Source organism: Branchiostoma floridae, chromosome 10 (assembly GCF_000003815.2).
Source record: "Branchiostoma floridae strain S238N-H82 chromosome 10, Bfl_VNyyK, whole genome shotgun sequence".
NCBI classification, from domain to species: domain Eukaryota; kingdom Metazoa; phylum Chordata; class Leptocardii; order Amphioxiformes; family Branchiostomatidae; genus Branchiostoma; species Branchiostoma floridae.
This window is the reverse complement of record NC_049988.1, coordinates 14,657,942-14,685,423: the sequence shown is the minus strand read 5'-3', so window position 1 is coordinate 14,685,423 and position 27,482 is coordinate 14,657,942. Positions and strand designations below refer to the sequence as shown.

General features: G+C 41.4%; 4 protein-coding genes across 6 annotated transcripts; 3 read left to right on the top strand and 1 right to left on the bottom strand.

The window, feature by feature from the left end:
• The first annotated feature begins 289 nt into the window (after window positions 1-289).
• Window positions 290-3,797, top strand: LOC118424863 (persulfide dioxygenase ETHE1 homolog, mitochondrial-like). Its single transcript, XM_035833669.1, has 4 exons — window positions 290-479; window positions 2,397-2,526; window positions 2,855-2,979; window positions 3,387-3,797. Exons 1-4 carry the CDS (start codon window positions 396-398, stop codon window positions 3,762-3,764), a joined length of 717 nt encoding a protein of 238 aa, XP_035689562.1. The 5' UTR covers window positions 290-395; the 3' UTR covers window positions 3,765-3,797.
• A 158-nt stretch (window positions 3,798-3,955) lies between these two features.
• LOC118424935 (transmembrane protein 249-like) lies at window positions 3,956-8,665 on the bottom strand. The gene is made up of 6 exons (XM_035833741.1): window positions 8,571-8,665; window positions 7,522-7,675; window positions 6,971-7,157; window positions 4,783-4,865; window positions 4,612-4,690; window positions 3,956-4,192 (listed from the first exon to the last, which is right to left on the bottom strand). Exons 1-6 carry the CDS (start codon window positions 8,663-8,665, stop codon window positions 4,113-4,115), a joined length of 678 nt encoding a protein of 225 aa, XP_035689634.1. The 3' UTR covers window positions 3,956-4,112.
• A 298-nt stretch (window positions 8,666-8,963) lies between these two features.
• On the top strand, window positions 8,964-17,268 carry LOC118424814 (kelch-like protein 10). 3 transcript variants are annotated; one of them, XM_035833608.1, is made up of 13 exons: window positions 8,965-9,281; window positions 9,820-9,953; window positions 10,452-10,504; window positions 10,796-10,946; window positions 11,329-11,456; window positions 11,885-12,035; window positions 12,578-12,728; window positions 13,510-13,673; window positions 14,153-14,360; window positions 14,891-15,000; window positions 15,708-15,902; window positions 16,448-16,612; window positions 17,031-17,268. In XM_035833608.1, exons 1-13 carry the CDS (start codon window positions 9,192-9,194, stop codon window positions 17,227-17,229), a joined length of 1,899 nt encoding a protein of 632 aa, XP_035689501.1. In that variant the 5' UTR covers window positions 8,965-9,191; the 3' UTR covers window positions 17,230-17,268. The 3 variants fall into 3 exon arrangements, with proteins under 3 accessions (XP_035689503.1, XP_035689501.1, XP_035689502.1); XM_035833609.1 differs by having other exon boundaries at window positions 8,966-9,281; window positions 14,156-14,360; XM_035833610.1 differs by lacking the exon at window positions 9,820-9,953 and having other exon boundaries at window positions 8,964-9,281.
• Window positions 17,269-18,355: 1,087 nt separating this feature from the next.
• Window positions 18,356-22,568, top strand: LOC118424934. The gene is made up of 3 exons (XM_035833739.1): window positions 18,356-19,410; window positions 20,035-22,216; window positions 22,510-22,568. Exons 1-3 carry the CDS (start codon window positions 18,793-18,795, stop codon window positions 22,566-22,568), a joined length of 2,859 nt encoding a protein of 952 aa, XP_035689632.1. The 5' UTR covers window positions 18,356-18,792.
• Window positions 22,569-27,482: the final 4,914 nt, after the last annotated feature.

The window sequence follows — 27,482 nt, the reverse complement described above, 5'->3', positions numbered from 1 at the left end:
CACACACACATACATACATTTACACTTCTTCATAGAATACACATATACAACAAATGGTTAACGTACTCTTTTTGCTTTTACTGGTGTATCTAATAGTATCAATGTGTTTATGCTATCGTCTTACGGCTTTCGACTGTGGTGTCTTTCAATACACCTACCCCAACAAGATCTCTCTCTCTCTCTCTCTCTGTCTCTCTCTAGATCTTTGCATGCGTTGTTGAATGCATCTAACAACGGTTGAGCCATCACTGCGTATCACGTGATCCCTCAGACTTGTTTATCTGCACTCATAATGAGGTCACCATTCACGCGGGGTCACGTCACGTCCTTGAGGGAACAAAGGGGCCGATTAAGAACGCTCGAACGAACGTCAGCGAACAACAGTTCTATCGAACATGGCGACGGCAGGGACAAGTCTGGTGTTTCGGCAGCTGTTTGAGAAGGAGAGCAGCACATACACCTACCTGCTGGCTGACAAGGTAGCGTAATACTGTTTATGAGCAGATATTTAAAGTATTTTAAAGCACGTGTCTTGAAAGCACAGGGTTGATAGGTTACATGTTAAGGTGCAGTCGCATTTTTCGCACATTTTGTTGTTGGTTTAGGATCATCCTTCAGTTTTAAGCGAGGCTAACACAAGACCGACAAAAAGGATGTAGCATTTAAGATCAACCTTTACGTCTAAAGACCACTGAGTTTTGTACTGTGAAAGCGTAACCTACCTCTCTCGAATATAGTGCCCTCAATTTGAATTCGCAATCGTATTGTGCGACTGATGTGATTAAGTATCAGTAAAGGGGAGGGGTGCAGTATCCCATGTCTCGTTTTCAATTACGTTCAGGTACTCACAACAGAATCAGTGTTCCCATTAAAAGCTTACTTTTGCACATTGAGATCGACATCTTTATCCGTAAATCTTACTAGTAATTAGTGGACCTTTCGCAGTTACACATGTACCTTGCAGGCAACCATATGTTTACATACCATGTATTGTATGCATAACGCATATATGAAGTAATTACCTCAAATATAGGGCTCCACCGCTTGATTTTGTTTAGGAGCTTGGTGACTTGAATTTAGAGAACGAAATGAATGTTCCTCGTTAGTGCACTTGTGAACTGTTGCTTTTTATGATATATATCCACATAATCCAACCAAATTGGTAATTTCTACTTATAAGTGTTTCACAGTTTGTAATCGCATGCAAACAGAATGAATATTGTCTGTTCGCACACAAACAAATACCCCAGATAAAACCTATCGCCCTTGGTGTAAAGTATACCCCGTGACTGGCTTACGTGACAAAACACCACCTGATAATGTCTATGGTTACAACAAGCAATTCTCAAAACAAAAGTTAAACGTACCTTTCCATTTTACATATCTCTTACCACCAAAGCCCCTTTCGAGCACTATGGTACATGCTGGTTACCATACATTATGTTTTATAGAGTAAAATCACTTGTCCTACTTTAAGAGTTGTTGGTGATAATTGATTCGGACAAGAATGCGGGGGCAATTAAGGCAACGAGGACGCATGTTGAACATCTTCTCTTGTGTGTAAAAATATTGAATATTGAATGATAAACCAGCAACTTGGGTCATAACTTGCTCTGCCATCGTTAGTTTTCAGTACGATGATACTTCTATGCGCAGCCAATAGCAACAATGAGGCTCTCAGCACACAGGGACTTTCTTTTAAACACCTTCGCATGACCTTTTGACCTTTCGTTCGCGGTTCCTGTTGAATGCGCTTAAATGGATAGCCGTGGGTGAGTTATCTCAAATTTCACGCACACACGTTGGTTACAATAGAACTCTGGACATTGAAAAGGTGTTATTATAGACATACGCAGCTGACAGTAGCTTTTCTCCAAGTAGCGTAGGACTAGGAATGTAACTTCTAATCGTGTCCTTCCTCTCAATATCGACAGGTGACGCACTTGTTAACATACTGTAGATACATTTAAGTTCGTGGGGATTTAATTTCACGGTAGTGGGAAAAGAACTTTTTGCGGTGGTTTTAAGTTCGCGATAACACCATAGACTGCAATCTAATACCATAAGAGAAAAATGTTGAAGTGGTCACCGCGAATACCGCGAACATTAATCCACCGCGAACATTACTGCATTTAAAGTACTCTGTAGATACAGATTGAAATGTTCGCGGTGTTATGTTCCTAGTTTACATGAGATAGTCTTACCGCGAACCACCACAAACATTTTTCCATTACAGTATATGACTACAGTGTATGACACTTCCGCGAACTTACAACAACCGCAAACACTCCACTTTTCCTCTAACGCAAAATTAAATCCCGCGAACTCAAATGCAGTGCACTAGTGTACATACCTATTTCCTGAATGAAATAATCCATTGTATTTCTTCTTCTCAGGACACCAAAGAGGCCGTGTTGATAGATCCAGTGGTTGACACTGCCGAGCGAGATGCTAAGCTGGTGAGCGAGCTCGGACTGAAACTGGTCTACGTAATCAACACGCACTGTCACGCAGATCACATAACGGGTACGTCATCATTTGTTGTATACCGCGCCATACATCAGATTTCTTTGCATGTTATTTCTTATTCGTCGCAATTGATTAGAATTCGTGCACTCCCTTGATTTCTGCCATGCAAACAAAAGTTTGATCCTGAAATCCGAAAGCACCTTTGACCCATTGCTGACGTCACACTTCTGGTCTAGATGTGTGACATAGGCTTTGGGTCGTTTCAACTTGATAAGGATCAGAGAGGACTCATCAAAAGCTTGTTGGTAAGTGCTTTATATTGTGCAGGGATAGAAGTTCAAAATTGTATTAAACATAGCATTTACAACAAACTTGTCATCGACAGGTACTGGGAAGTTGAAGACCTTAGTGCCCGGATGTAAGAGTGTGATCAGCAAGGCGAGTTCAGCCAAGGCCGATATCCTCCTGGAGGAAGGTCAAAAGGTCACGTTTGGCAAGTTCTCATTGGAGGTTAGTGGCCGAAAATCAATGTATCAAAAATGATATGTGCACATAAATACGATATATAAATCAATTAAGATTATGTGCCAAGCGTTGCTGTAAGCTTCAAAAGTTTGCCTTCACATTACATATTGAGTCATATCTTCATGCACGATGTTCTAACACTGATATCATTTTTTCTTAAACTTGAGAATAATTTGCAACTAGTGGTAACACTAGTCACCAATACTTAGTAAAGCAATCTACTATTTGATCCGTCATACATCTTCAAGTTTAATTGATTGAAAGTGAAGCAATGTCAGGTGTCGATTTGTTGAGAAGGGCAACTTATTCTCAAGGACGTAATAGTTTTAATGTTGGTTACTTAAGTGATCTATGCGTTGATTGGTTGTTGACATATTTTCGAAAATTTCTAGGTTCGTACTACTCCCGGTCACACAAACGGTTGCGTGACGTACGTCCTTTTGGACGAGTCCATTCGCATGGCCTTCACGGGGGACACGCTGTTAGTGAGAGGTTGCGGACGGACCGACTTCCAAGAGGGCAACCCGGCCACCCTGTACGACTCCGTCTGGGGGAAAATCTTCACTCTCCCCGACGACACTTTGCTGTTTCCCGCTCACGACTACAAGGGGCAAACCATGACCACGGTTGGTGAGGAAAAACGGCACAACCCACGACTCACACAGACCAAAGAAAAGTTCGTTGAGATTATGAATAACTTGGGCCTGGCCTATCCTAAACAGATCGACAGGGCCGTACCCGCTAACATGATGTGTGGGTTACAAGACTGAAATTAACCTTAAATTCGCGTCATGACGATACGAGTACCTTTTGAACTCCTGTAATATATTACGTCATGAATATATCTGTTCGTATTGTCGGTAGCATTTGTTTTCGTTCTAGAATCATATTGTGCATTTGCTTATTGTATGTGTATATTGGTAAACTCTTTGAATGCTCCATAACATTGAATCGCATGCAGTTTTATTCTGTATCATCAGTATATTTATCGTAATTTCTTACATTTTTACTCGTTGCACAGAAATTCAGTTGTCAAAAGACATTCGTAGACAACAATGCGTTAAAATACTGGCAAGTGTTGTGGCTTGGTCAGAAGGATGTGATACCAAGTGGGCTCGTTAGGCGGCGCTTCCAGTAGACCGTGCCGTACTGCTTGTCTTTCTGTCGGTCGCAGGTGGACAGTAGTGACGAATAGCATGTATCATGCAGTTAAGGGTGAATAAAAGGAGATATATATGATAAAGTAACTTCTAAGCAGTTTCTATTACAAACAGTACTTTGTGATACTTTTTTGTGTGAAAACTATTGCGTTACCTATGGCTAAATCTATCCCACTATTAAATTTCTTTTGCACACTTTCCTTGTCATCTCTTAAGGTTGTATTGAAAGTAATTGAAAATATATATCAACAAGGCTCTCTGATGCACATGTGTTTGCAAACGACACATAATACCCTACACAATCCAGTACACGTAAAAGTAAGCTAAGTTGGAGTTGGTAAAAAAATTTGGACCGGTGCCCACTAGCGCTTCTTTCAAACATCTACAATGTTTCTCTTCGATATCTAGATAAACCAAACGTTACCCCAAATAGATGAAAAGAATAACAAAAGGATATGACTACTTGATGAATCCTCGTAGTCGAAGAAATTGAGGTTAAGTTTTGCCGCAAGACGTCTCGCAAGCTTGATCAGTTTCTGAAACAGTAATGAAAAATATTATAAAAGTTCAAGCATAGATTACAGATGACATGTACTAGAAACTACACGTCCTATTTACTCGCACTAACCTCTCTATTCTTCGTTCCCCTGCACAAATCCTGTCCTTCAATTTTGTAGCCGCGAATGACCAGCTTGTAATAGATAGCGCTGCCTGAAACAAAGGGACACAGATTATACTGGAGCGTATACTACTGTGTAACAGGAGATCTGTAGCCGCATATAGCAACCATCTTGGCTGTAATCGTGATGTGCAGTGTGCACATCATGTTGAATAGACTGAGCGCGGTGCAATAATATTTATACGGGATACTAGTACCCACCAACCGTAGATACAGGCTGTGGTAATGGCCGTGGTACATACAGTCATATATATACCGTATGTTTGTACCACGGTTCCCTGTGAATAGGTAATGTCGCACTGTCGGTAGTACCTGTACTCTGTCCAGCCAACCGTAGGTACGCGTTGTACTAGAGACCGTGGTACATACAATCGTATCTATACCGGATGTTTGTACCACTGTTTCACGTAAATAATACCATGGTTTCCTTTTTATAAATGATGTAACACGTGTATATCGATAGTACCCGTACTCTGTCAAGCTAGCCGTAGGTACACGTTTTTTTTTCTTTATTGAAATACGTGTAAGAATACAAATAAACGGACGAGGACTAAGTGACGGCGGACTCAAGTTACATTCAACTTATATTAACGCCGCCACTTATACAAGAATTGAAAATAATAAATTATACAGGACAATAATAAATAGATAATTACATATGTATGAACAGTGTGCGTGAGTCGATCTCCCTTACTGGAGTAGAAAACAAAAACAAAGAATTATACTTGAATCTAAAAACGATTTGTTGTTGCAATGAACACATGTGTTGCTTCTATAATTCTGCAATTGACATTGAAGGAGCAGAAAGAACTACCTTGTAAAATCAACATTTCTTTGGCATTATTTGCAAGACTGTGGAAATCAAGTATATGTACAAGTAACCCAGAGAGTTTGCCGAAGAGAACTGAGCGCTGGTAATTATAGGTAGGGCAGTGCAAAAGGTAGTGTGAAATAGTTTCGAATGGACACCCGCAGCTGCAGGCTGGGCTTGACACAAGACCCCGCGTGAAAAGACTATAATTCAAGCTGCAGGTGCCCATACGAAGTCGTGAAATGAGAATGCAAGAGTGTCGAGACCCGAAGCTGAAATGGCTGAATTTGGGAGGGCGTATCGTTTTAAAAAGATGTTCTCGAAATTTCGAGAACATCTTTTTTTTTTTTTTAGGTACACGTTGTGGTAGTGGCCGCGGTACATGAACATTTAATATTTTGTACAGTCATATGATACCGGATGTTTGTACCAGGGTTTCCGGTAATACGTAATGTAACACTATCGATAGTACGTGTACTCTGTCCAGCCGTAGTAGGTACACGTTGTACTAGAGACCGTGGTACATACAGTCATATCTATACTGGATATTTGTACCACTGTGTCCTGTAATAAATGATGCAACACTATCGTTTGTACCTGTACTCTGTCCACCCAACCGTAGGTACACGCTGTGGTAGTAGCCGCGGTACAGCCATACCTACAATCCTACCAACGTTTCCATTTATGAAACATTTATGAATAGTACTAGTGTAACGCAGTGTTTATAGTACCTGTAGGTACATACAGTCATATCTATACCAGATGTTGGTACCACGGTTTCCTATGATAAACGATATAACACTATCGCTAGTACTTGTACTCTGTCCAGCCAACTGTAGATGCACGCTGTGGTAGTGACCACGGTGTACCTACAATCCTACCACGGTTTCCATTCATAAATGAATGAATGAAGACCTTTATTGTACATACATACCCGCTGGGTTCAGTACAGGTCACAACAAATGATACAACATGATACAATGATACAAAGAATCTACACTACTCAAGAATCGTATTCTACTGCGTACATTCGGCTTCTTCTCGTTTCTTTGTGATATTGAAAATGTAAGAACAGATATGCTTTATAAGTAAAGGTTTGTCTAGATTCATAAGGAATACAAATTTGTCTATATTACTTAGATGTATGAAGTGGGGGAACATGGGTTAAATAGTACTAGTGTCACACAGTATTGATGGTACCTGTACTCTGTCCAGCCAGCCGTAGGCACACGTTGTGGTAGTGCCCGCGGTACGGCCATACCTATTAAAACCCTACCACCGTTTCCATGTGTGAATACTACTAGTATAACGCACTATCATTAGTACCTGTACTCTGTCCAGCCAGCCGTAGGTACACGTTGTGGTAGTGCCCGCGGTACACCAGGTCCTCGCCCTTGTACCACTGGTACTCCAGCGACTCGGAGTTGAGCACGAGTTTCCGAGGCTGGCGGAAACACCCGATCAGGTACATGCACGTGACCAGGGCACTCACCGTCACCAGAAAAAAGTACTCCTGAAAATCCAAAGCATTTCTTATCATTCATCTATTTACATCTGCGATACAGTGTTAACACAAAATCATCTGACAGACAAATGGTATTTTAAGCATGATTCAAAGTTCGACGTAACATTTTTCCATTGTATGGTAGATTTTACACTGACTACTAGTATTATATTTTGGGTTAATCTATGCTCGTGAATGGGATAATAACATTCGCATCTATGTTGCAACAAATATTATGAAGGCGCATAGAATAAATACATGTTACATCTGCAGTGTTTGGCAACTGAGACAAAGGCATTGCAATCTGTCGGTGTCAATAAGTATCGTGAAGTTTATGTGAAATCTTACAAACTGTAGTATACGTAGCACTTACGTCAAAGTACCCGAAGATGAAATACCACGAGCAAGCGGTCACAAGACCGAAGATGGCCGTCAGGTAGCCGAACTGAAGACGCCAGTCTCTGATTTCAACCGCAAAGTCTTTGGAAACAACAGAAAATAAGGATATGTAGTTCAAGATGAGGAATCTATACAGACAATTTGACTCTAGCTATATCTATATCATAAGACTGTGTGAGAGGAGGACAGCTACTGGACTGGACTTTAATACTGTAGGTCCGTACTTTGTCACGCAAAAATCTGTTTTCTGTCCTAGTTGTTGGTTCTGTCATAGCCTAGCCTACTCGGAAAGTCTTATCTAAATCGTACGAGGACCTACAACGAATGTGATCGCGCCGTTAGCACAGTGTGTGGTGCGAAATTCAGCAGCGTTGGGAGGGAAAGTATGTTGTAGATTCTTCAAAGTAGTCGATTCTTAATCTCCTGACAGATCTTGCTGTGTCATAAAATAGCATAAGCTTCGGAATGACGGCAGAGGAGTTTCATACGCTGTTGGCAATGGAACTCCTCTGCCGGCTAAACCCCTTCCGAAACTTATGATATTATCATATAACGTTATCACAGCAATATCTGTCTGGAGATATGTCAATTCTGTCATAGATTTAGCCTTGCAAAGGCATTGTGCGACAAAATCGTACGACAACGTATGTGACATCTAGGACACATGCATGACTACCCCAACAATACCTCCACTTTGCGATCGTGTGACAATCGTTCGACGTACTAGTATTAGCCTGGGTACCATCCGGAAAGTAGTTCAATCCGGCGTTACATATACGATATATACAGTCGCTTCTAGCTCTGACATTTATTATACACCATATACAGTCGCTCTCTGTAGCAGAAGCAAACATTATAAGGAGCGAACTACTACCAGGAAGGTACACAGGCTAACGACGTATTTGACCCGGCCCTAAAAAGCCCCCGATTCGCTGTTGCAATGTTTATGTATATAATATTATGTAAGAGAACACACGAGTGAAGACAGACTCACTGTTTGGCGACACCTCCCTGAAAGGATACGTCGGGTTTTTCGTCAGGCGTTTCTTGAGGAAGTCTTCGGGGCGGTCCCAGATGTTCAGGTTCCAAGTCACCCAGATTCCTACGATCTCCTTCATTTTAACTTCGTATCAGACCATTTTGTGTATTCGTCAATTTTGTATATCCGTAAACAATAAAATGTACAGAGTTTAATGTTCTAGAACATGTGTATTACCCAGAATAGAAAGGCGTCGGATCAAAATATACTCGAACGGCTGTACGGAGAAAATCAGTGTAGTTTGAAATTGAGCCGCAAGGTGGTGTTTATTGTGTGTACAAATGATGAGACAATTCAAACAAATAAACGTTAGTGACGCAACAGCCATCACTATTTCCTGTGTTAATACGTAGTCAGACAAAGGCAGTTCCTGACCAATCAGCATGCCAGGTCGAGGTCATAAGAGGTCACTCCGACCCAAACCCTAGCAAATCGTCATTCGCACTTCTAGAACATTGCTTTTCGCGGGAGAATCGCTATGGAGTGTTTGCGGGACAACAAAATATCACGTTGATTGTTTGTCTCGTCCCCGAAATCCCGCAGACTCAAGTTTAAGACCAACTTAAGGACATTTTAATTTGACAAGTGGTAGAGAAATCGCAGATATGATGGAGATACCAGGGACTGGCATGGAGTGGGAGTATTCAGATGACGATGGGGAAGAAATGGAGCAAGATGCGCCCGTGGAGAAAAAGGTATCGTTTGATATCATCTGCATGGACGCATCCGTGTTCTTCACATCAATTTACACGCTACTTGTAGGGGTTACGGTCCTTCAGATGGGACAATAGACTGGAGATTCTGCGTTTGAGAAAATCTAGACCTCTAATACGTTGAAAATCAACCCACATATATATGTGATGGATAAAAGCAGTTCAGTCTGTTGCGCATCTAAAGCACAACTGATCTATGAACTAGTGTGCTCAGTAACATGACAAACAACTAACGTCCTGATTCTCTGTAGTTCGGTCGTCACATAGCACAATCACGTAGTGTGCAATTCAGCACATAGTTCCAACATAAGCACTACTTAAGCAACATATTTATGGCATTTCACATTGAAATAGGACTCAATGATAAAGCCAAATGCAATATCCTTCATAAGGTCAATTTGCATTCCATGAGCCGTCATAAGAAGCTCTCAGGGTCTTTTTGTTGCTCATAATACACTTTTGCTGACAATTTTGTCTGTACTGGGTCGCTGGAGGATTATGTAAATGTGGACTATTTCAGGTGAGCGTCCACGCCTGTAACACATGGAACGAGCTGAGAAAAAACGGGCAGCTGTGCGACGTGAGACTGCGGGTGGAGGGAGTGGAGTTCCCGGCACACAGGACCATCCTGGCCGGCTGCAGTCAGTACTTCAGGTGGGGGCATCGGTATTTTGGTACAGACTTGCTATTGCAATATTGGTGAATTGAATACAGACAGAAAGTATGTTTATGCATAGCATAACATTTCTAGGCGGTTACACAGTAACACGATGGCGGCCCGTAGAAAAGCAACCCCCTAGCACCTGTGTCTGTATAGCCGACATACCGCTCTTGGGCTTCGGCAGCAGCTGGTTATATTACACTGATCATGATTGTGACTAACTGTCGCGCCTAATCTTTAAATATGATATGTCAGTGTCATAACTTTTCCTTGACAACTTTGACGTGCATTTGATAGAGTAGATCTACTGCTAACTTTTCATTTTATAATGTCACATTAATAAATCATAAGGTTAATAACTTAATTCAGACAGTTTTCCAGCAAGATATAACAGACTGCAATGTTGTTTAGTATATCCATGTATGCATGAATATATGTATCAATAAACCATTCTATTAAGTGGTGAATTCTTCATTACTGTTTATGTACAGAGCTTTGTTCACCAACGGATGCACAGAATCAGCCATGTCAGTCATCGACATTCCCAGGTAGAACATAGTAAATACACACAGTCACTCTCATTTCTTGTATTTCAACTATATTTGAGAAAGAGCAAGATGCTTAAACAGATTTCTGTAATCATTTGATGTATGGGTGTATGCCACATCAACACGTTCCGTAACTGTAGGATCTTCATGTAATTTCATGTGTAATTATCTCCGACTGCAATTTTCATTCTCCTTCCCCATACGATCCTCTCTTGTCTGCTATAAATAAATTCATAATTGATCAATTTATTGATATATTTATTGACTAAATAACTAATATTCGAACGCAGGTATCTCTGCGGAAATGCTGGAGTTGATCCTGGAGTACGCGTACACACGTGACGTGCACGTGAACGAGGCTAACGTGCAGGAGCTCCTCCCAGCGGCCGACCAGTTCAACATCAACGGCATCGTCAAAGAGTGCTGCAAATTCCTCAGGCACGTAAATGCGTTACATTTCCTAAATTTTGGCCATGGAGCTTTTTATATGTTTACCAACTAAACTTTTTTGTTTCAACTGTGTGTTTGTTTCAACTGTGTGTTTGTTTCAACAACTGTGTGTTTGTTTCAACTGTGTGTTTGTTTCAACTGTGTGTTTGTTTTTGTGATTAATCATGAATATGCTTAGAGCATTTGCTATGCTGCGCTGTGCTGTGCTGTACGACTGGGTCTGCTCTAGCATTTGAACATCTAAAGACTGTACTCAGCGTACTGAGGAATAATCATATCTGATACACTTTGTTCACATCATTGTCCCTGGTGTCATATCACGACGTCATTTTACTGACCTTCAAAGTCTTCGAATTCTTGTGCCCTACAGACGTCACTTGAGCCCTGAGAACGTGATCGGGATACGAGAGTTCTCCAAGAGCTACTTCTGCCCTGGGCTCGAGAAGGCTTGCTATGACTTCATCATCACCAAGTTTCCGGATGTCATGGCCGGTGCCCGTAAGTTTGCCAACGATGGTGTCTGTCTGTGTGTTTGTTTGTTTGTCCGTTTGCTTGTTTTTACTGTGTACTCTGTTACCACTGATGTATCTGTGTGTCTGTACGCACGGTGAATGTACAATGAAAGTTATAATTATTGTCATTTGCCAAATAGCAATACTCAAGCTACTAAATTTGCTTTTAGATTCCAGTTGGGCGAGTAATTGCTATTTGGCTTACCTGGATGTCCACCTTCATCGACGTACAATTATCATTATTGAATACTTCCTCATGATACTAATCTTTTACTTATCAATATCATATCTGCCTCTACTACTCTGCTAGCTTTTTTGTCCTATAAATGTATAAAAATGCCAGTGAAAACAGTTTTTAAAGAATATAATAATAATCTATCACTCTCTTTCTTTCTTTCTTTCTTTTTCTATTAGCCAATGAAGAACTGCAACTCCTTTCCGTGGAAGACTTCGAGAACATCTTAGCGGACGACTACTTAAACGCCAAAGACGAAGAGTTTGTGTTCGAGGGTCTAGTACACTGGGTCAACTCCGACTTCCCAGCGCGAGTAGAGTACGTTCCGAGGTGAAAAATCTCATTCTTACAAGTATTGTACAAGTTAGATTGTCTATACCTGGCATATCGCCATGCACAATGTTCTGTCAATGCAGTCACAGAAATGTTCAATTGCATGAATGGTCTTTTGTAAAACATTGATTTAAATAATGCTAGTCAGCGTAAGAATATTGTACCCATTCTTGTACCCATCTTCCACGGTCTACCCGCTAAGTGAGTAAAAATACTGAAAACTTTGCCAAGTCACAAGTCTCTGGATCAAAAAGACGAAGTGTTTTGTACATCAACATGTCAGATGATACAAAATAAGAAAGTTAAATGATAGACAAGGCACCCATAAAGTCCACTTGCTAGGAGACACCATACTGTATGTATTCGGTACGTTCTTAAAAGTATATCTTATTGTGATAGCCATTCTGCTGGTACAGTAGCATATAGTAGGTGCAAATCACAAGGAGAATTTGCCATCTCAGATGGTACCGACATGAGAAATTTGGAGTCCTGGTCCGTGGACTAATATTTAAGATGTCTACATTTTGTTCTTTGTGTAGACTGTTCCAGAAGGTCCGTGTGGGCCTGCTCAATCCGGACTACTTCATGAGTAAAGTAAAGACCCACGAACTCATCAGGGATAACGACGCCTGCAAACAGAGAGTCGTGGACGCCGTCAAGTTCTTCTACGACTTGGAGCTCAGCAACCAGGTCTGTAGTAAAATACAGTAAATGCATTTAAGATCGCGGGGATTTAATTTCGTGGTAGCGGGAAAAGGGACTTTTTCCGGTGGTTTTATGTTCGCGGTAGCACTATTCACTCTAGTCGCTTACTGCCATGGAAAAACGTTGGCAGTGGTTTTATTTTCGCGGTGAAGCGGCCTCCGCGAAAACCGCGGACATTAAACCACCGCTTAACTTTCTTAGTTCTGCATTTACAGTACTAAGCTCAGTAACCAGGTTTGTGGCGTCGTGAGGCGTAATTGCAGAGAGTTTTGCCCAGAACCTAGAGGTCCTGGGCTCAATCATGTCACGCTACCGATCATTTTCCCTTTAAATGACTTTCCCCATTTTCTCCGGGTGTACACATGGTTACCTGACTGTTGAGGAGGTAAAAAGAAAGACAGGGATGGGCTCCGCCTCCCAATATCGTTCTCTAGACACAGTGGATAACGACCAACTGCCTCTATAGCTTCAAAAAGGCTATGGAAATATCATTAACTTCAACTTTGCCTAACCAGGTTTTAGCAAAGGACTGTAGAAAAAAGGAAAGCGCACTGGCGTGAATACGGTTACATGATCCTAAAACATATCTGAATACTTAGAAATGAGCTCAAGATTAGTTCATATGTTGCGAATATTAACATACCAGAGAATTAAAACAGACTTAAGATATCAGTAGCGCTGTTAGTACAGGTTTCCAATGGTTTTAATTTGATATGGCAAAAACGATAAGAGTTATCATTAATATTGAACGGTTGTATCTTTTTAGTCACTCACTGACTTCAGCCACCCGCTGGCCATCCCGAGGATACCGTACGAAGTGCTGTTCGCCGTCGGGGGGTGGAGTGACCGCAGCCCGACTCCTGTTGTCGAGACGTACGATACCCGTGCCGACCGCTGGGTGGACGTGGAACCAAGAGATAGCCACCCCAGGTACCCGGGAGTACACATTTAATCCAGAATGTTTTCAATGTACAATGTAAAAAGATTTGTGGTTGTTGGTAGATAAGAACACATTGTTCAGCACCAAGGACAGACATCACTCCTACCTACTTTTTGTCTGATTTACGTGTTTGCGTTTACCTGTTTGTGTGTGTGTGTGTGTGTTTGCGTGTGTGTCTGTGTCTGTGTGACCGCGTGTGTATGTGACTGTGCGTCTGTGTGATTGCGTGTGTGTATGTGACTGTGTGCCTGTCTGTTTGACTACGTGTGTATGTGACTGTGTGTACATGTGTGTGTGTGTGAGTGCGTGACTGTGCGACTGTGTTTGTGCATGACTCCCTATCTCTTTCTCTATGTGTGTGTGTCCACGAATGCGTGTGCTTGTGGTTGTGCTTGTGTGTGTGTGTGTGTGTGTAAGTGTAAGTGTACGATGTATTGAATCTAACTTCATAACGGCACCCTCTTGTCAGCAGGGCGTACCACGGCATCGCCTGCCTGAACCAGAAACTGTACGTGATCGGTGGGTTTGACAGTGTGGAGTACTTCAACTCCGTGCGGTGCTTCGACCCTGCGAAGCTGTGCTGGTCGGAGGTGGCGCCCATGAACTGCCGCCGATGTTACGTCAGCGTCACGGTGCAGGGAGGACACATCTTCGCCATGGGCGGGTTTGACGGACAGGTAAGAATTCTGTAGCAAATTTTACACGTTTTAAGAGAGTGGAACGGATTAAGCATAGCTGAAGCTATGAGAGCAGTAAAGGACAGTCAGATGGAGGAGGATAGCGGAGCGAATAGTCATGGTGCCCCAATGACCCACTAGAGGTCAAGGGATAGGATAGGTGAGATGAGGTGAGGTGAGGTGAGGTGAGAGAAGGAATAAAAATCCGTCTGTATTCCCTTCTCGTCTTTCAGGTTTCCTACCTAGCTAAGAATATTCAGTGCAAACAGTTCTTTCTTCATTCACCAATGAGAGAACAATGGAAGTTCGACACGCTAATGTAGCTAGTGAGGAAACCTTTAATAATACACATACTGCACTACCACAAAGTTGTAGTACTTGGACGTAGTGAAACATTTCCTTTGTAACTACGCACCATAGTATGTCGTGTTTTCATAAGTAGCGTTAACTTGTTAAAACTGCCTCTGTCTAGTACTGTCTGCAATACGTTTTTAAAGCGTTCATTGGTTTACTGTTGTATTTCTTCTAAGGTGCGCACGAACGCAGCGGAGCGCTACAACCCCAACAACAACCAGTGGAGCCTGATAAGACACATGACGGCACAGCGCAGTGACGCCAGTGCTACGGCATTGGGGGGAAGGTAGGCATACTGTATCTGTACCTGTATCTATATAGCCGGTATAACCGTAACGCAACAGCTTCGCAGGCACCTTGTGCGACAGCAGCTGGTTATATTACACCGAACTAGCTTTTGCACATCTATCTGCAAGGTTAGTGTTCTTTAAAACTACCCAGTTACGATGTCCTTCTTTAAAAAATATCCAGAAAAGATGCCCCTACTGTGCTTGGTGATAACATATTCCACTTGCGATAGTTCTGGGAAAATACGAATTTTTGAGCAAATCAATCCTAGGTTGGTAACTCTGGTACTTTCATATGATGTTGTTTGTATCGTCCAACTAGAACTAAATGTTTTGAACCCATTACATCGTTTCTCATATTATGCGTTGCCGATTCAAATTTTGGCGACACGGTCCACTTTTGGCCATTAAAATGCTGTCATCACTCTGTGAAGGCACCCTTATTATGCTTATGAGGCATGACAGTTACCTTGTTTCCTATGTGAATGTACAATGCCTTTGGTACTAGAATGGATTTATGTAGTTTCCTTTTAGGCAGAAGTTATTTTGGAATGTTCCGTTTTGATTTTAGAACAGTCCATTTTGTATTGAAAGGGATATGAAGTGAAATATGCTGTGTTTGCTTGAAAATCTTGTATTTCTAGTTCCTAAAACATCTGCATGCAAACAACACAACAATATTTTGTCTGTCATGTTTCTTCTCCAGAGTGTACATCTGTGGCGGGTTTAACGGTCAGGAGTGCCTGCAGAGCGCGGAGTACTATGACTCCGCCGTGAACGAGTGGATCTCCATCGCCAACATGCGCAGCCGCCGCAGCGGCATCGGCGTCATCGCCTACCGACACTACGTGTACGCCGTGGGGGGCTTCAACGGCGCCAACAGGCTCAACACTGCAGAAAGGTCAGGGGTTAGGTCAGGGTCAAGTGTTACGTCATTGGGGTCAACAAGCTCAACGCTGTGGAAAGGTCAGGGGAAAGGGTCAGGTCATTGGGATAAAAGGGGGAAGGTCTGTGGGAGGGTTCACTGTCATTAGGGTCCAAGGGAAAAGGTTTAGGGGAAGGTTAAACGGCGCCAACAGGCTCAACACTGCGAAAAGGTCAGGGGTTCTGTAAAGGTCAAGTGTCGGGTCATTGGGATCAAAGGGGAAAGGTCGGGGGCATAAAAAGCTCCGATTCAAAATACGTGTTTAGGATGAAACTATGTGTAAAAATCTAATTAAAGCTGACTTATATTACCATATTACGAGGTTTTCATCTGTTGGCATGACATACAGCAAGGGTTGCTCAACTAGCTCAAGGCTATCATTAATTAGAGTAAGACGGACTAAATTTTTTTTTTCTTTGGATAGCATACATCGTAACGATTCCTACTCACATGGATAATGTATATTAGGTTCTTTCTAACGTTGTCTGAACATTTTACATTTTCTTTCGAACATGTTGCAGGTATGACCCGGGGTCTAACCAGTGGACGATGATTCCCAATATGTACAACCCGCGCTCCAACTTCGGCATCGAAGTGATCGACGACATGCTGTTCGCGGTGGGAGGGTTCAACGGCTACACCACCATCTGCCACGTGGAGTGTTACGACGAGAGGACAAACGAATGGTATGACGTCACCGTTCATCATGTCGCAAAGCTTTACCTCACCACATGAATGATCAAACGGAAAATAAGGAGAATATTTTAAGTGGATAAAAACGCGCAAAAAATGTATCTAACTTACGGATGAAAGGTCCTTTCTAACGTAACTGCACGGTGTACCTTAACCTATTTTCATGGTTCTGTATGACTGGTACTTTATTGCAGTAGACTAACTAGCCTGTTTTAAGTAGCCTGACTTTGTGATTTTGAGACTTTATCAAAGAAAATCCATTAGTGTCGCATAGGACATAATCCTTTGAAATGAAATGAAATGAAAATAAAAAGATTTAAAAAATTGCAAACAGGAAACTGATGCAAACGATTTAAACCATGCTTGTAACCTATGACCTGTAACGTTTCCCATAATGTATCTCATCCTTAGGTATGACGCCACGGACATGAGCCTCTACCGGAGTGCCCTGAGCTGTGGCGTGATGCGCGGCCTCCCCAACAGAGAATACTTCTCAATCAAGAAATTCAGCAAGTCGCCGCCGGAGACAACCAAAAAGGGAGAAAAGCCACACGTACCCACCCGGACACAGTCTGTCACTACACATGAAGCCATGACTACGGACGACTGAGAAAAGAAAAAAAAATACTTCACCTGTAATACTGAACTGTGTGTGAAGAAAGATACACGTGTACAGTCTAGTAACAACACTTCTTAAGACAAAATACTTGTGAATGACCTTGATAGCTTTGCCACATTGACTTTTTGTATCTTCAGATCAAGTGATTCTTGTCGCAGTCTAGAATTTCTCTTTAAACTGTACCGCAATTTGCGCCATGTGTACATCTCATGTGTTACTTTCACGTGAGTTACCCGGTTTTAGACACAATCATCATTACACATTTTGCCTGTGCAATTGCAAAATTCTACATAAAATAAAGCAGTATTTTTCAAGTATAGAGAGTCGTATTGTTTCTAAAGTCTCATATTCCGTAATTACAATACTACTTGATTTGACAAATTAATGAAAAAAGTAATAATAAGTTCGGTTAAAGCCAAAACATTCGGTGGCATCCGTCAAATATTCTATTCTCAAAATGAAACTGTGTGTATGTCACAAGACTTCAAAAGCTTGATGACAAAATGTTGAATATTTATTGAAAGGCAATCCCGTAGAAAAAATGAGAAAGCTCTCCAATTCGTGATAAGGGTCAAGGAAACAGGATTACTAAATAACCAAAAATTGACGGGACACACACACACACATGTAAAATTTCAAAATCTTGGCGACATGTTGAATGTTTATTGAGGGGCAACCCCGCAACACCACGAGTTATATTTTGTGGTAAGGGCCGGTGACTCTTCTTACTGACTTAAACTGTGGTAAACTGATCATAAGGCACACACAAACATACTTTCACACATACATACGCAAATACACACACTCACACATACATAGCACACACAAAAACACACACACACACACACTCATTCACACACATACACAAACACGCACACACACACACACACAAACAAATGTACACAGACAGGCACAACCAAACAGTATGTTCACATACACGCACACACACACACACAACACACGCAAACACACACAAACATTACTATTGAATAAAAAGTCTTATATCAAGTCCACGTTTCTTATCAAATTGTAAACTTTGTGCACCACACTTTTAAGATGCTATGAGATGAAATACCGCGCGATTCGTACAAGTCTGTTTTTATAATCGACCAATCAAGAAACCACAGGAGAGTAAACAAACACTTCAAAGAGACAAAACATCGCTTCGGTTGGTAATCTAGGCCAGGGACGGTAATTACGCTCCGTAGGAAATGATGCACACAAAAAAGATCGGAAAAGGGACTTCAAAGGTTTGACGGCAAAATGCTGAATATTACAAGTTAATTTCATTCAGGCTGGATAAACACATTCTATTGTGCAAATGAACACATTCTCAGGCCTGCCAGAGTTGGCGCTAATGTCTGGCCCGAGCGGACATCACTGTGGTACAGGTACTGTGGTATAGTCTGTGCTGGATTGTTTGAAGACATTTGTTGGTCTTTAGAAGTGGGATAATACTAGCTCGATCGTTCTAGCATTGCGAAAAGACATTTCGTAGGGAGGAAGTTTATTCTGTTGTCTTAAGTAGTGGGTGAAGAGTGTGCAATTGACGATATGGCTGCAAAGTGGGTGCTGAGGTTGTACCTTGTGTTGGCTGTGCGTCTGGTAGTGCCGTGTGTAGAGGCAGGGGACTGGCAACACTGTCAGAATGTATCACCGCTGAGATGTAGTGTTGGGGACAGCCGTAATGGCGAATCAAAGTACCGGTATGACATTGGCAAGTATCAGTCCAGGTGGAAGCCATCCTCTTTTGATAGTTACCAAGGTCCTTTTGATAACATCTATTTGTATCCAACCTCCATGGTTTGCTACGACTGTGCAGGTAACAGAAGTGTGTCAAGTAGCTCTGTCACTGGTGAAGTCCTGAGTGTCACTTTGAGACCCTCCCTACTGGACACCACTGTACTTGTCATGGTGGATCATAATGTCGGTACTCTGACTTCAGGTGACACCACCGCTGTCTCAAAGCTGCCATGCGGTAGTGACTGTAAACTATGGTTTGTCAACTGTAACATAACGACCATAGAGGTAGGGGCTCTTGCTAAGCTTCCACAGGTGAAGACCCTGGTCATCTGGCAGAACAACCTTGAGACCCTGAGAAGCGGCACGTTTGAGGGGATGGAGGGCGTCAAGGAACTCGTCCTAATAGAGAACAACATGACATGTATAGAGGTAAGATTACGATACGTATGTAGAAATGCATTCAACTGGTATTGCAACCCGAATTTTAAATGATGAAAAGTTTGAAAAGAAATCTACATTCGTGTTGTTATTTATTTGTTTCTGATGATTAATTTTGTTGATTGAATCATAAGTTCATTAGTACAATGTATTATGATTAATATTTGTGAAGTTTGAAGGAGGGGGCTAGCATAAGCCTTGTAGGCTTGTTCTCCTGCACATTTTTCTTTGATAAATCATTTTTTATTAATTTCATGTCCTGTTTCTTTCATGTATGAAGGCGTATTTTGTGCATGTAAACAAGTAATGATGAATAATAATGAGACCTTGTTCGGTGTCCAGCGATACGCTTTATATTGGGTTTTATTGCACTGTTTTTCAGTATACACGTCAGTCACTTATATTGAAATTAAATACATGTGTTGCAAGCAAATCTACATGTCATGAATTCGTGAACAGCATTTACAGCAACATTGTTGGATTTGCTGACATTTATTATCATCACATTCGTCAAACCCCACACGAGTCACCTGGTTAGCTAGGCTTGAACATTTTCATTTGCTAAATTATAGTCCTCAAAATGGTCTACCTAACAACAAGAATTTTACATGGTAGGCTGGTGCCTTTGACGGCTTGCCGCTGCTGCGGTTCCTCTATCTCGTGGACAACCAGATCCTGACGATGGCACCCGGCATGCTGCGTGGACTACAGCTGGACTGGCTGGACGTAAGTGCAAATTCTATCTGGTACATAGCGCCTGGGGTACTGCAGGGAGCTCTGTCTGTACGGCATGTCTATATCGTTGAAAACAAGCTCCAGTCAGTCAGCGTAGGCATGTTTGCTGAGCTTGGTAACATGCACAACTTGCACTTGGAGTACAATGAAATCTCTTGGATTGCAGATGGCGCGTTCCACTCAAATCAGCGATTGGTTGTTCTAAACTTGGCGGGCAACAAGCTAACTTTTCTGTCAGGTCTTTGGTTCAAACCGGCAAAACTAGGCAAAGTGAATCTGAAGGGAAATGCCATAGCCGCTGCGTATCCAGGGAGGGAAGACTTAGCCGGGTGGGATATTCGGATACCATACAATCCCCTGCGCTGTACGTGTGCGAACGCTGGGCTGTATGGGCATCTGTGGAGGCGCTGGAAAGTGACAGGGCGACACCCTTGGCATTCAGGAATTTTCATATCAACATTGTGTCCCGCCTGGTCCCTGACTGAAAAGTCTCCTGTACAGGTTAATGTCAGCGCCCTGCCCTGCCCGGCACCGTTTGTGGAGATTGTAAACGTCGAGCAAAATCACGAGTCCCAAGAATACGAAGCCGTTGGTAACGTGTACTGGGAGGACATGCCCCGGGTATCCTGGGCCTTTGCCGACGGGTCGGAATACTCGATGAACATAACGTACAACACAAACACGACGACACACGCCAATCTGACAATAGGCAACTTAACTGTTACAGTAGGGACCTACTTAAGGGGTGAGGGGTGGACAAAATGTAAAAAGAAGAATCTTGCTATCAGGGACCCCCAGAAATGGAAGGTTTGTTCTAACTACTTGGGTAAGTCCAGCTTCAAACTTTGGCTTGAGGGTACGGGGCCTTTGGCGTTCAGGAACACACTTTGCACTGCTTCTTCTGAGAGTGGGTCCTACACAACCAGCTTTGAGGTGCCAAACAACACACACCTGACGCATTCTCACACGACACAACAACCCGCTACAACAGTGCTCCCACTGGTAATAACACAACATCATACCACAACACGACAAACAACAGAGCCGTCACTGATGATTAGCACGAGCATGAGTGTCGAAAGAGACAACAATGCCGTGTGGTACATTTCCGTTGCAGCTATTGCTGGTTTGTTGCTGGTTAGGAAGGTAGTTTGTAAGTGTTTCAGGTGTTTGAGGGTTAAGCTCTGTCCCACCGTTAGACAGGATAACGCACAGCAATCCCACGGTGTCCGTGCGGTCACTGCATGCTCTAACTGGCCCCTCGACAGTCATGACAGTTTGGACGGGTCAGTCATCAGTCCTTACGCTGAGGGTCGTTTTGATGACCACGACAGTTTGGATGGATCGGAGATCAGTCCATACGCCGAGGGCCGTCTTGAAGACCATGACAGTTTGCGCGATACAGATTCGTCTGGGTCTTCGGATGCTGTCCCTTACGGACAGGGAGCGCTGAATACAGCGTACGAAGAGCGTAGTAGTTACGAAAACACTAACGCAGAAAATTCCAACATGTCCGACCAAAACTGCTACCAACAACACTCTTCTATTCTACCTGACCCTGGTGCTATCCAGTCCTCTTTCTACCAGCAGCGTAGTAGCTACGAAAATACTAGCACGGAAAATTCTAACGTGTCCGACCAAAACTGCTATCAACACCCTTCTATTCTCCCTGACCCGGGCGCCACCCAGTCCTCTGCCTACCAACAGCATAGTAGCTACGAAAATGTTAGCACGGAAAATTCTAACATGTCCGACCAAAACTGCTACCAACACCCTTCTATTCTACCTGACCCTGGTGCTATCCAGTCCTCTTTCTACCAGCAGCGTAGTAGCTACGAAAATACTAGCACGGAAAATTCTAACGTGTCCGACCAAAACTGCTATCAACACCCTTTGACGCTCTCCGACCCGGTCGCTACCCAGTCCTCTGCCTACCAGCAGCGTAGTAGCTACGAAAATACTAGCACGGAAAATTCTAACATGTCCGACCAAAACTGCTACCAACGCCCTTCTATTCTCCCTGACCCGGGCGCCACCCAGTCCTCTGCCTACCAGCAGCGTAGTAGGTACGAAAATGTTAGCACGGAAAATTCTAACATGTCCGACCAAAACTGCTACCAACACCCTTCTATTCTACCTGACCCTGGTGCTATCCAGTCCTCTTTCTACCAGCAGCGTAGTAGCTACGAAAATGTTAGCACGGAAAATTCTAACATGTCCGACCAAAACTGCTACCAACACCCTTCTATTCTACCTGACCCTGGTGCTATCCAGTCCTCTTTCTACCAGCAGCGTAGTAGCTACGAAAATACTAGCACGGAAAATTCTAACATGTCCGACCAAAACTGCTATCAGCACCCTTCGACTCTATCCGACCCGGGCACTATTCAGTCCTCTGCCTACCAGCAGCGTAGTAGTTACGAAAACACTAGCGCCGAAAATACCAACATGTCCGACCAAAACTGCTACCAACGCCCTTCTATTCTACCTGACCCGGGCGCCACCCAGTCCTCTGCCTACCAGCAGCGTAGTAGGTACGAAAACACTAACACGGAAAATTCCAACATGTCTGACCAAAACTGCTATAACTAAATTGTTCTGGCTCTGAACGTGCGATTTTGCATGATATACTCCGCATAGAATCGAAGGTTGCACTAATCAGGTTGCAACAAAGGCCACAGCAAGTAAATTTTATGGATGACATCAGCGCGCGCATTAGTTTTCGCCCGATTTCAGAAAAAAAGAAAGATTTTTTTTCTTCTGCGGGGATGGTCAACATGACGGATAAAGTACCAAAATGAGCAAATATAGTGTTGTAGCCTAATAATTGTACTTGAAATTGCCACTTGCGAGGTACTCAGGACTGTAGTTGTAGAAATGAAACTTGTTGGATAGTTGTAAAAGTGACACCAGTATGGAAGCTATGAGTGTGGCTACCAACTTTGTTGGTGATGCCAGTCTACCACACTAGTGTCACTTTTACCACACCAGTACACGTCTTAAATACAGGAATGAATGCCTTGTTGGCTCTGATACCATGTTTTATCCCTTTAATTCTTTTTACAACAGTCATCACAACTTTATGGTGCCTATTTTTGAAAATGTAGCCATCTTGTTTTTTTCACCCATCTTGTTTCTTTCCGCCCTATCGCACTATTTTTGTAGTCTGCAGAGGATGTCATCCATAAAATTTACTTGCTGTGGCCAAAAGGAGAAACACACAGCCAGGATGACTTTAGAGGGACTTCGAATGATGTACCGCAAACTCCCCTGAGACAAACAGCTACGACCCGTCCTTAAATGATAGTACTTATCAATGAGAAGGGAGTGTAGGAATTGGCTTTATTTCCAACAGAAAGTTGTCATTTTCTAGTTCCGTAGCTTACGGTAGTAGCTTTGAAAAAAGTGTACATTGTCGACCACCAGTTTGACAATTAGTTTTTTCAAAATAGCGGCACGATTTCTTTTTATTCTACTTATCAAGAGCCTGGTCTAGCAATCTAAAGATGAAAGGCGAGAAAACACTTTTCTGTCGGTGTGTACAATAATTGGTGATGTTTACAAATGAGCGACTGAAAAATGGGGGCAATTGGGAATATTCTTTATAGTTGCCGTATTTCGCTGGTGATTAAATAATTGATGTTACTACTGCGTCAGCAGGAATATGAATTTTCATATCACAGCGGCATTCACATTTTTAAAGTCCTCCTGTGGCTGTTTGTGACGTTATCTTTTGTAGGGATTTCAGGTTTGAACAAAGTCCAAGAGGCCCACAAACACAGCTACATGTACTTATGCATACCTATTATGCATATCTATTTGCATTAAAGCATGCATTTATATCAATATAAGTTCGCAATTAAAAGCACTATAGGAAAGATTGTTATCTAAAAAAATCACACAACTTGAGAATTTGTGATAAAAATTTGATACTGTTCCAAATAAATCCATTGGAATACAAGGCAAAAAATCAGCAATCAAAAATAAGGGGGCGATTAAATATTACATGCTCATGACATATAGTTCATAAAGATGGCTTAGGGCTTTTCAGTTAAACATCTTGTGGAAAGAAAACAATGAAAATTCGTTGGTCTTGGTGCTTGGATATCAATGACGAAGTGCAAACCAGTAGCTTTCTTCAGAAATCAAGAAAATCTGGTGCGTTGTGAAAATCTTACCTTAATTTGAAAAGCTGAAACTGATGACAATACAATTTAATCAGTATCACAAAAAATAGGGACTATGGTTTGTGTTGCTGTTGTGTTGATATTTAAAGTAATATACGACGGCAAAAAAATATAACAAACCTGTGAAAAAACCATAAGGTACTCAGCCCAATGGTTCGCTTAAGAAATTCGCCACACATCGCCCTGAATTGAATCTGTCATTTTCCGAATAAAATGCTTCTTTTTTTTCAAAATGATATAAAAAAGCTTGGCTTAGCAATCTAAACATGAAAGACAATATGTAGATGCTTACATTTGGTAATGTTTACAAATGAGCTACTGAAAAATGAGGACAATTTCCTTAGCTGGGTGTTATTTTTGCCATCAAAGAAACCGTCTTGTTGTTTCGGCGGTGATTTGAGAATAGCATAGAACTTTATTGCACGACATTTGTACATGGTACAATGTATGGCAACAACTATTGCACAAAGTACAAAATAGGTGTATAGAATAAGACTTAACATCCTTATTAACATAGCAAAAAGGGCTAAAACAAGATATAATGTTACAATCGAGTTGGGCTAATCATGGCTTTCATTATTCTTTCTAATAACAAAGCAGTCTTTGATATATTTGCCTAACTTTGCATTATGGGAGTTGTGGCATCTAAAGATATATACAAATCTGTCTTTAGCATCGAGGTTCTTGAAATCTGCTGTAATAGATTCTAGAAATGTGAATAGCTCATTACGTAAAATAGTGTATTTAGAACATTCCATTAAAAAGTGAAATTCATCTTCAATATGCTTTGGACAGAAAGGGCAGAACCTTTGGTCAGGGGCTACATTGTAATATCTGCCTGTTTCAATATTCAATTTATGGCTACTGAATAGCTAAGAATTTACAAATAAAAACGGTTCTCTTATTTTCAAATTCTTTTTTCAGTTGTTCGTAACAGACTCTTGAGATTTTTCATTGTTTTAGTTTAAAAAAAAAACAAGCGATCCCAAAAACGAACCTTCATGTACAATATATAATTTAAATGCGAGCATGCTTTTATACAAGCTCGCAACTAAATCTACTGCAGAAAGCTCGTCATTTCAAAACCACACTATTTGGAGATTTGTTATAAAATATTGATTGTTCCAAACTAACCAATCGCCTTTTCTACTTCGTGCTCTTATCTCAAGACGAAGTAGCATATAACTAACAAAGATGGCATCTTTTGTTGGAGAAAAATGAAAAGCAATAAAAATTCATAGGTCTGGAATATCAATAAAGAAATTTGGAAATAAAAATTAAGTTCTGTTGCCATACGTCAGAAATCAGCAAAATGGGGGAACGTATCTCCTGGTTGGAGTCAAACACAATTTGGTGACTTTTGAAAAAAAAAGGTTGCAAACAAAATTTTGTGCAAACATAACACACTTTTAAAATGGCAAAATGGTTTATTATCAATCGTAATTCTTTTGTGTTGGAACTTACAGTTCAAGCCAGTCTTTGTGAAATTTGATTTATAGACAATTTAGTAAAAAAAGAAAAAGCTGACATATACATTACGAGAAAGATTGGTTTCACTTTCATTATCAATGTCTTGGAAGACGAAGATCTATCAAGATAAAAAAATGAAATTGATGAATTTACGTACACTTCAAAGAATACGACCTAAATCGACGCTCATATGAAAACGTCTGTCTTATTCTGGAGGTGTTGATTATACAAAAAGTTTGTTTCAGCTACTTTTGAAAAAGAGGTGTTTGCGTTCTGAACACAAACACCTCTTTATAAGTTATTCCAAATGTGTGTGTGTGTGTGTGTGTGTGTGTTTGTGTTTGTTACTTTGTCATCATTTTCTTCGTTTATGTTAAGATCACATTAGATTATCTGACACATATTCAGGTGTGTGCATTTTGTAATTGAAAAGTAAAAGAAATTGCTAGTTATAGCAACAATGTCTATTCTAGGACAGTAGCGAATCCATACATGTAGTTGTGGTACCAGTCATTGTACATGATGAAACACGATGTTGCTGCACTTTACCAACGGCAAGTTGGTTTTTTATAATGTAATAGCTTTACTATTCAAGAATAATTGACTACGTTACATAATGTTTGGTAACTTGTGCAACATCAACTTAGCCCTAGTATGTAGTCTACTAGAGATTATGCTAGCGCTTTGCAGTCTTTGGTAGAACCACTATTGTCAATATATATCACATATATATCACATGTATCACATTTGGTACTTTGTATGGTCCGTTGAGGAGAACTCTAGCATAGATGATGACAAACCTGTATATAATGTACATATCATGCCTTTCATGGTATCATTTAATGTATGGGACATTCAATGGTACGTATATATTCTCTACCATATATGTTTGAGAGTCCTCTCAGAATATGTCACATCACAAACAGGAGAAGAGACATCACCTCAAGGCAAGGTTGCACATCTTTAGATGTGATCCACTGTTTCTTCTTGACATATTTGTACCACTGTGAGACGAGGCTTGATTGACCATAGGTTCTGTTACATGTACCCAACTTTGGAAATGTTGTGCTAATATTATGTACATGTATGTAACTGATTAACATTGGCATGGCTTGGGAATTGTCGATAGAGAATTCGAAGAGAGGAATCCAAATGGACAGAATGTTTGAACCATTCTCTTTGACTATTATGATTTACAAGAGGAACCTTTACTAAATCTTCTATTTCAAAAAGATGAATTTGATGCCCTGTTTAAGGCACATATATCTATATAAGTTCTATAGCCAGTTTAAAATGTCACAGCACACTACCAAGTGTGTGAAGAAACAACTACAACAAGACAACTGGTAAACCTTTCTTTTATGTTCACATTGATAAGAAACTCTTTCTCTAGCTTGGTATGTTGTTTTCCACTTCAAAGACAAAACATGCTAAACTTGTACAAGCGGTAACAATGGAATGTTGCGGACATTATCAAAAGGAGTCATACAGAGAAGAGCTTGAATCTACACAATCTTTGAACTATTGCTGCTGTTTGACTCTTTTGTGCCACATGAGAAAGTGGAAAGAAAGCCATCATCACATTGAGATGAATCTACAACCTACTGTTAAAGACACATGTCCCGTGTGCATGGCAAATCTAGAACACGGCAGAATGCAGTCTGAAAAGAT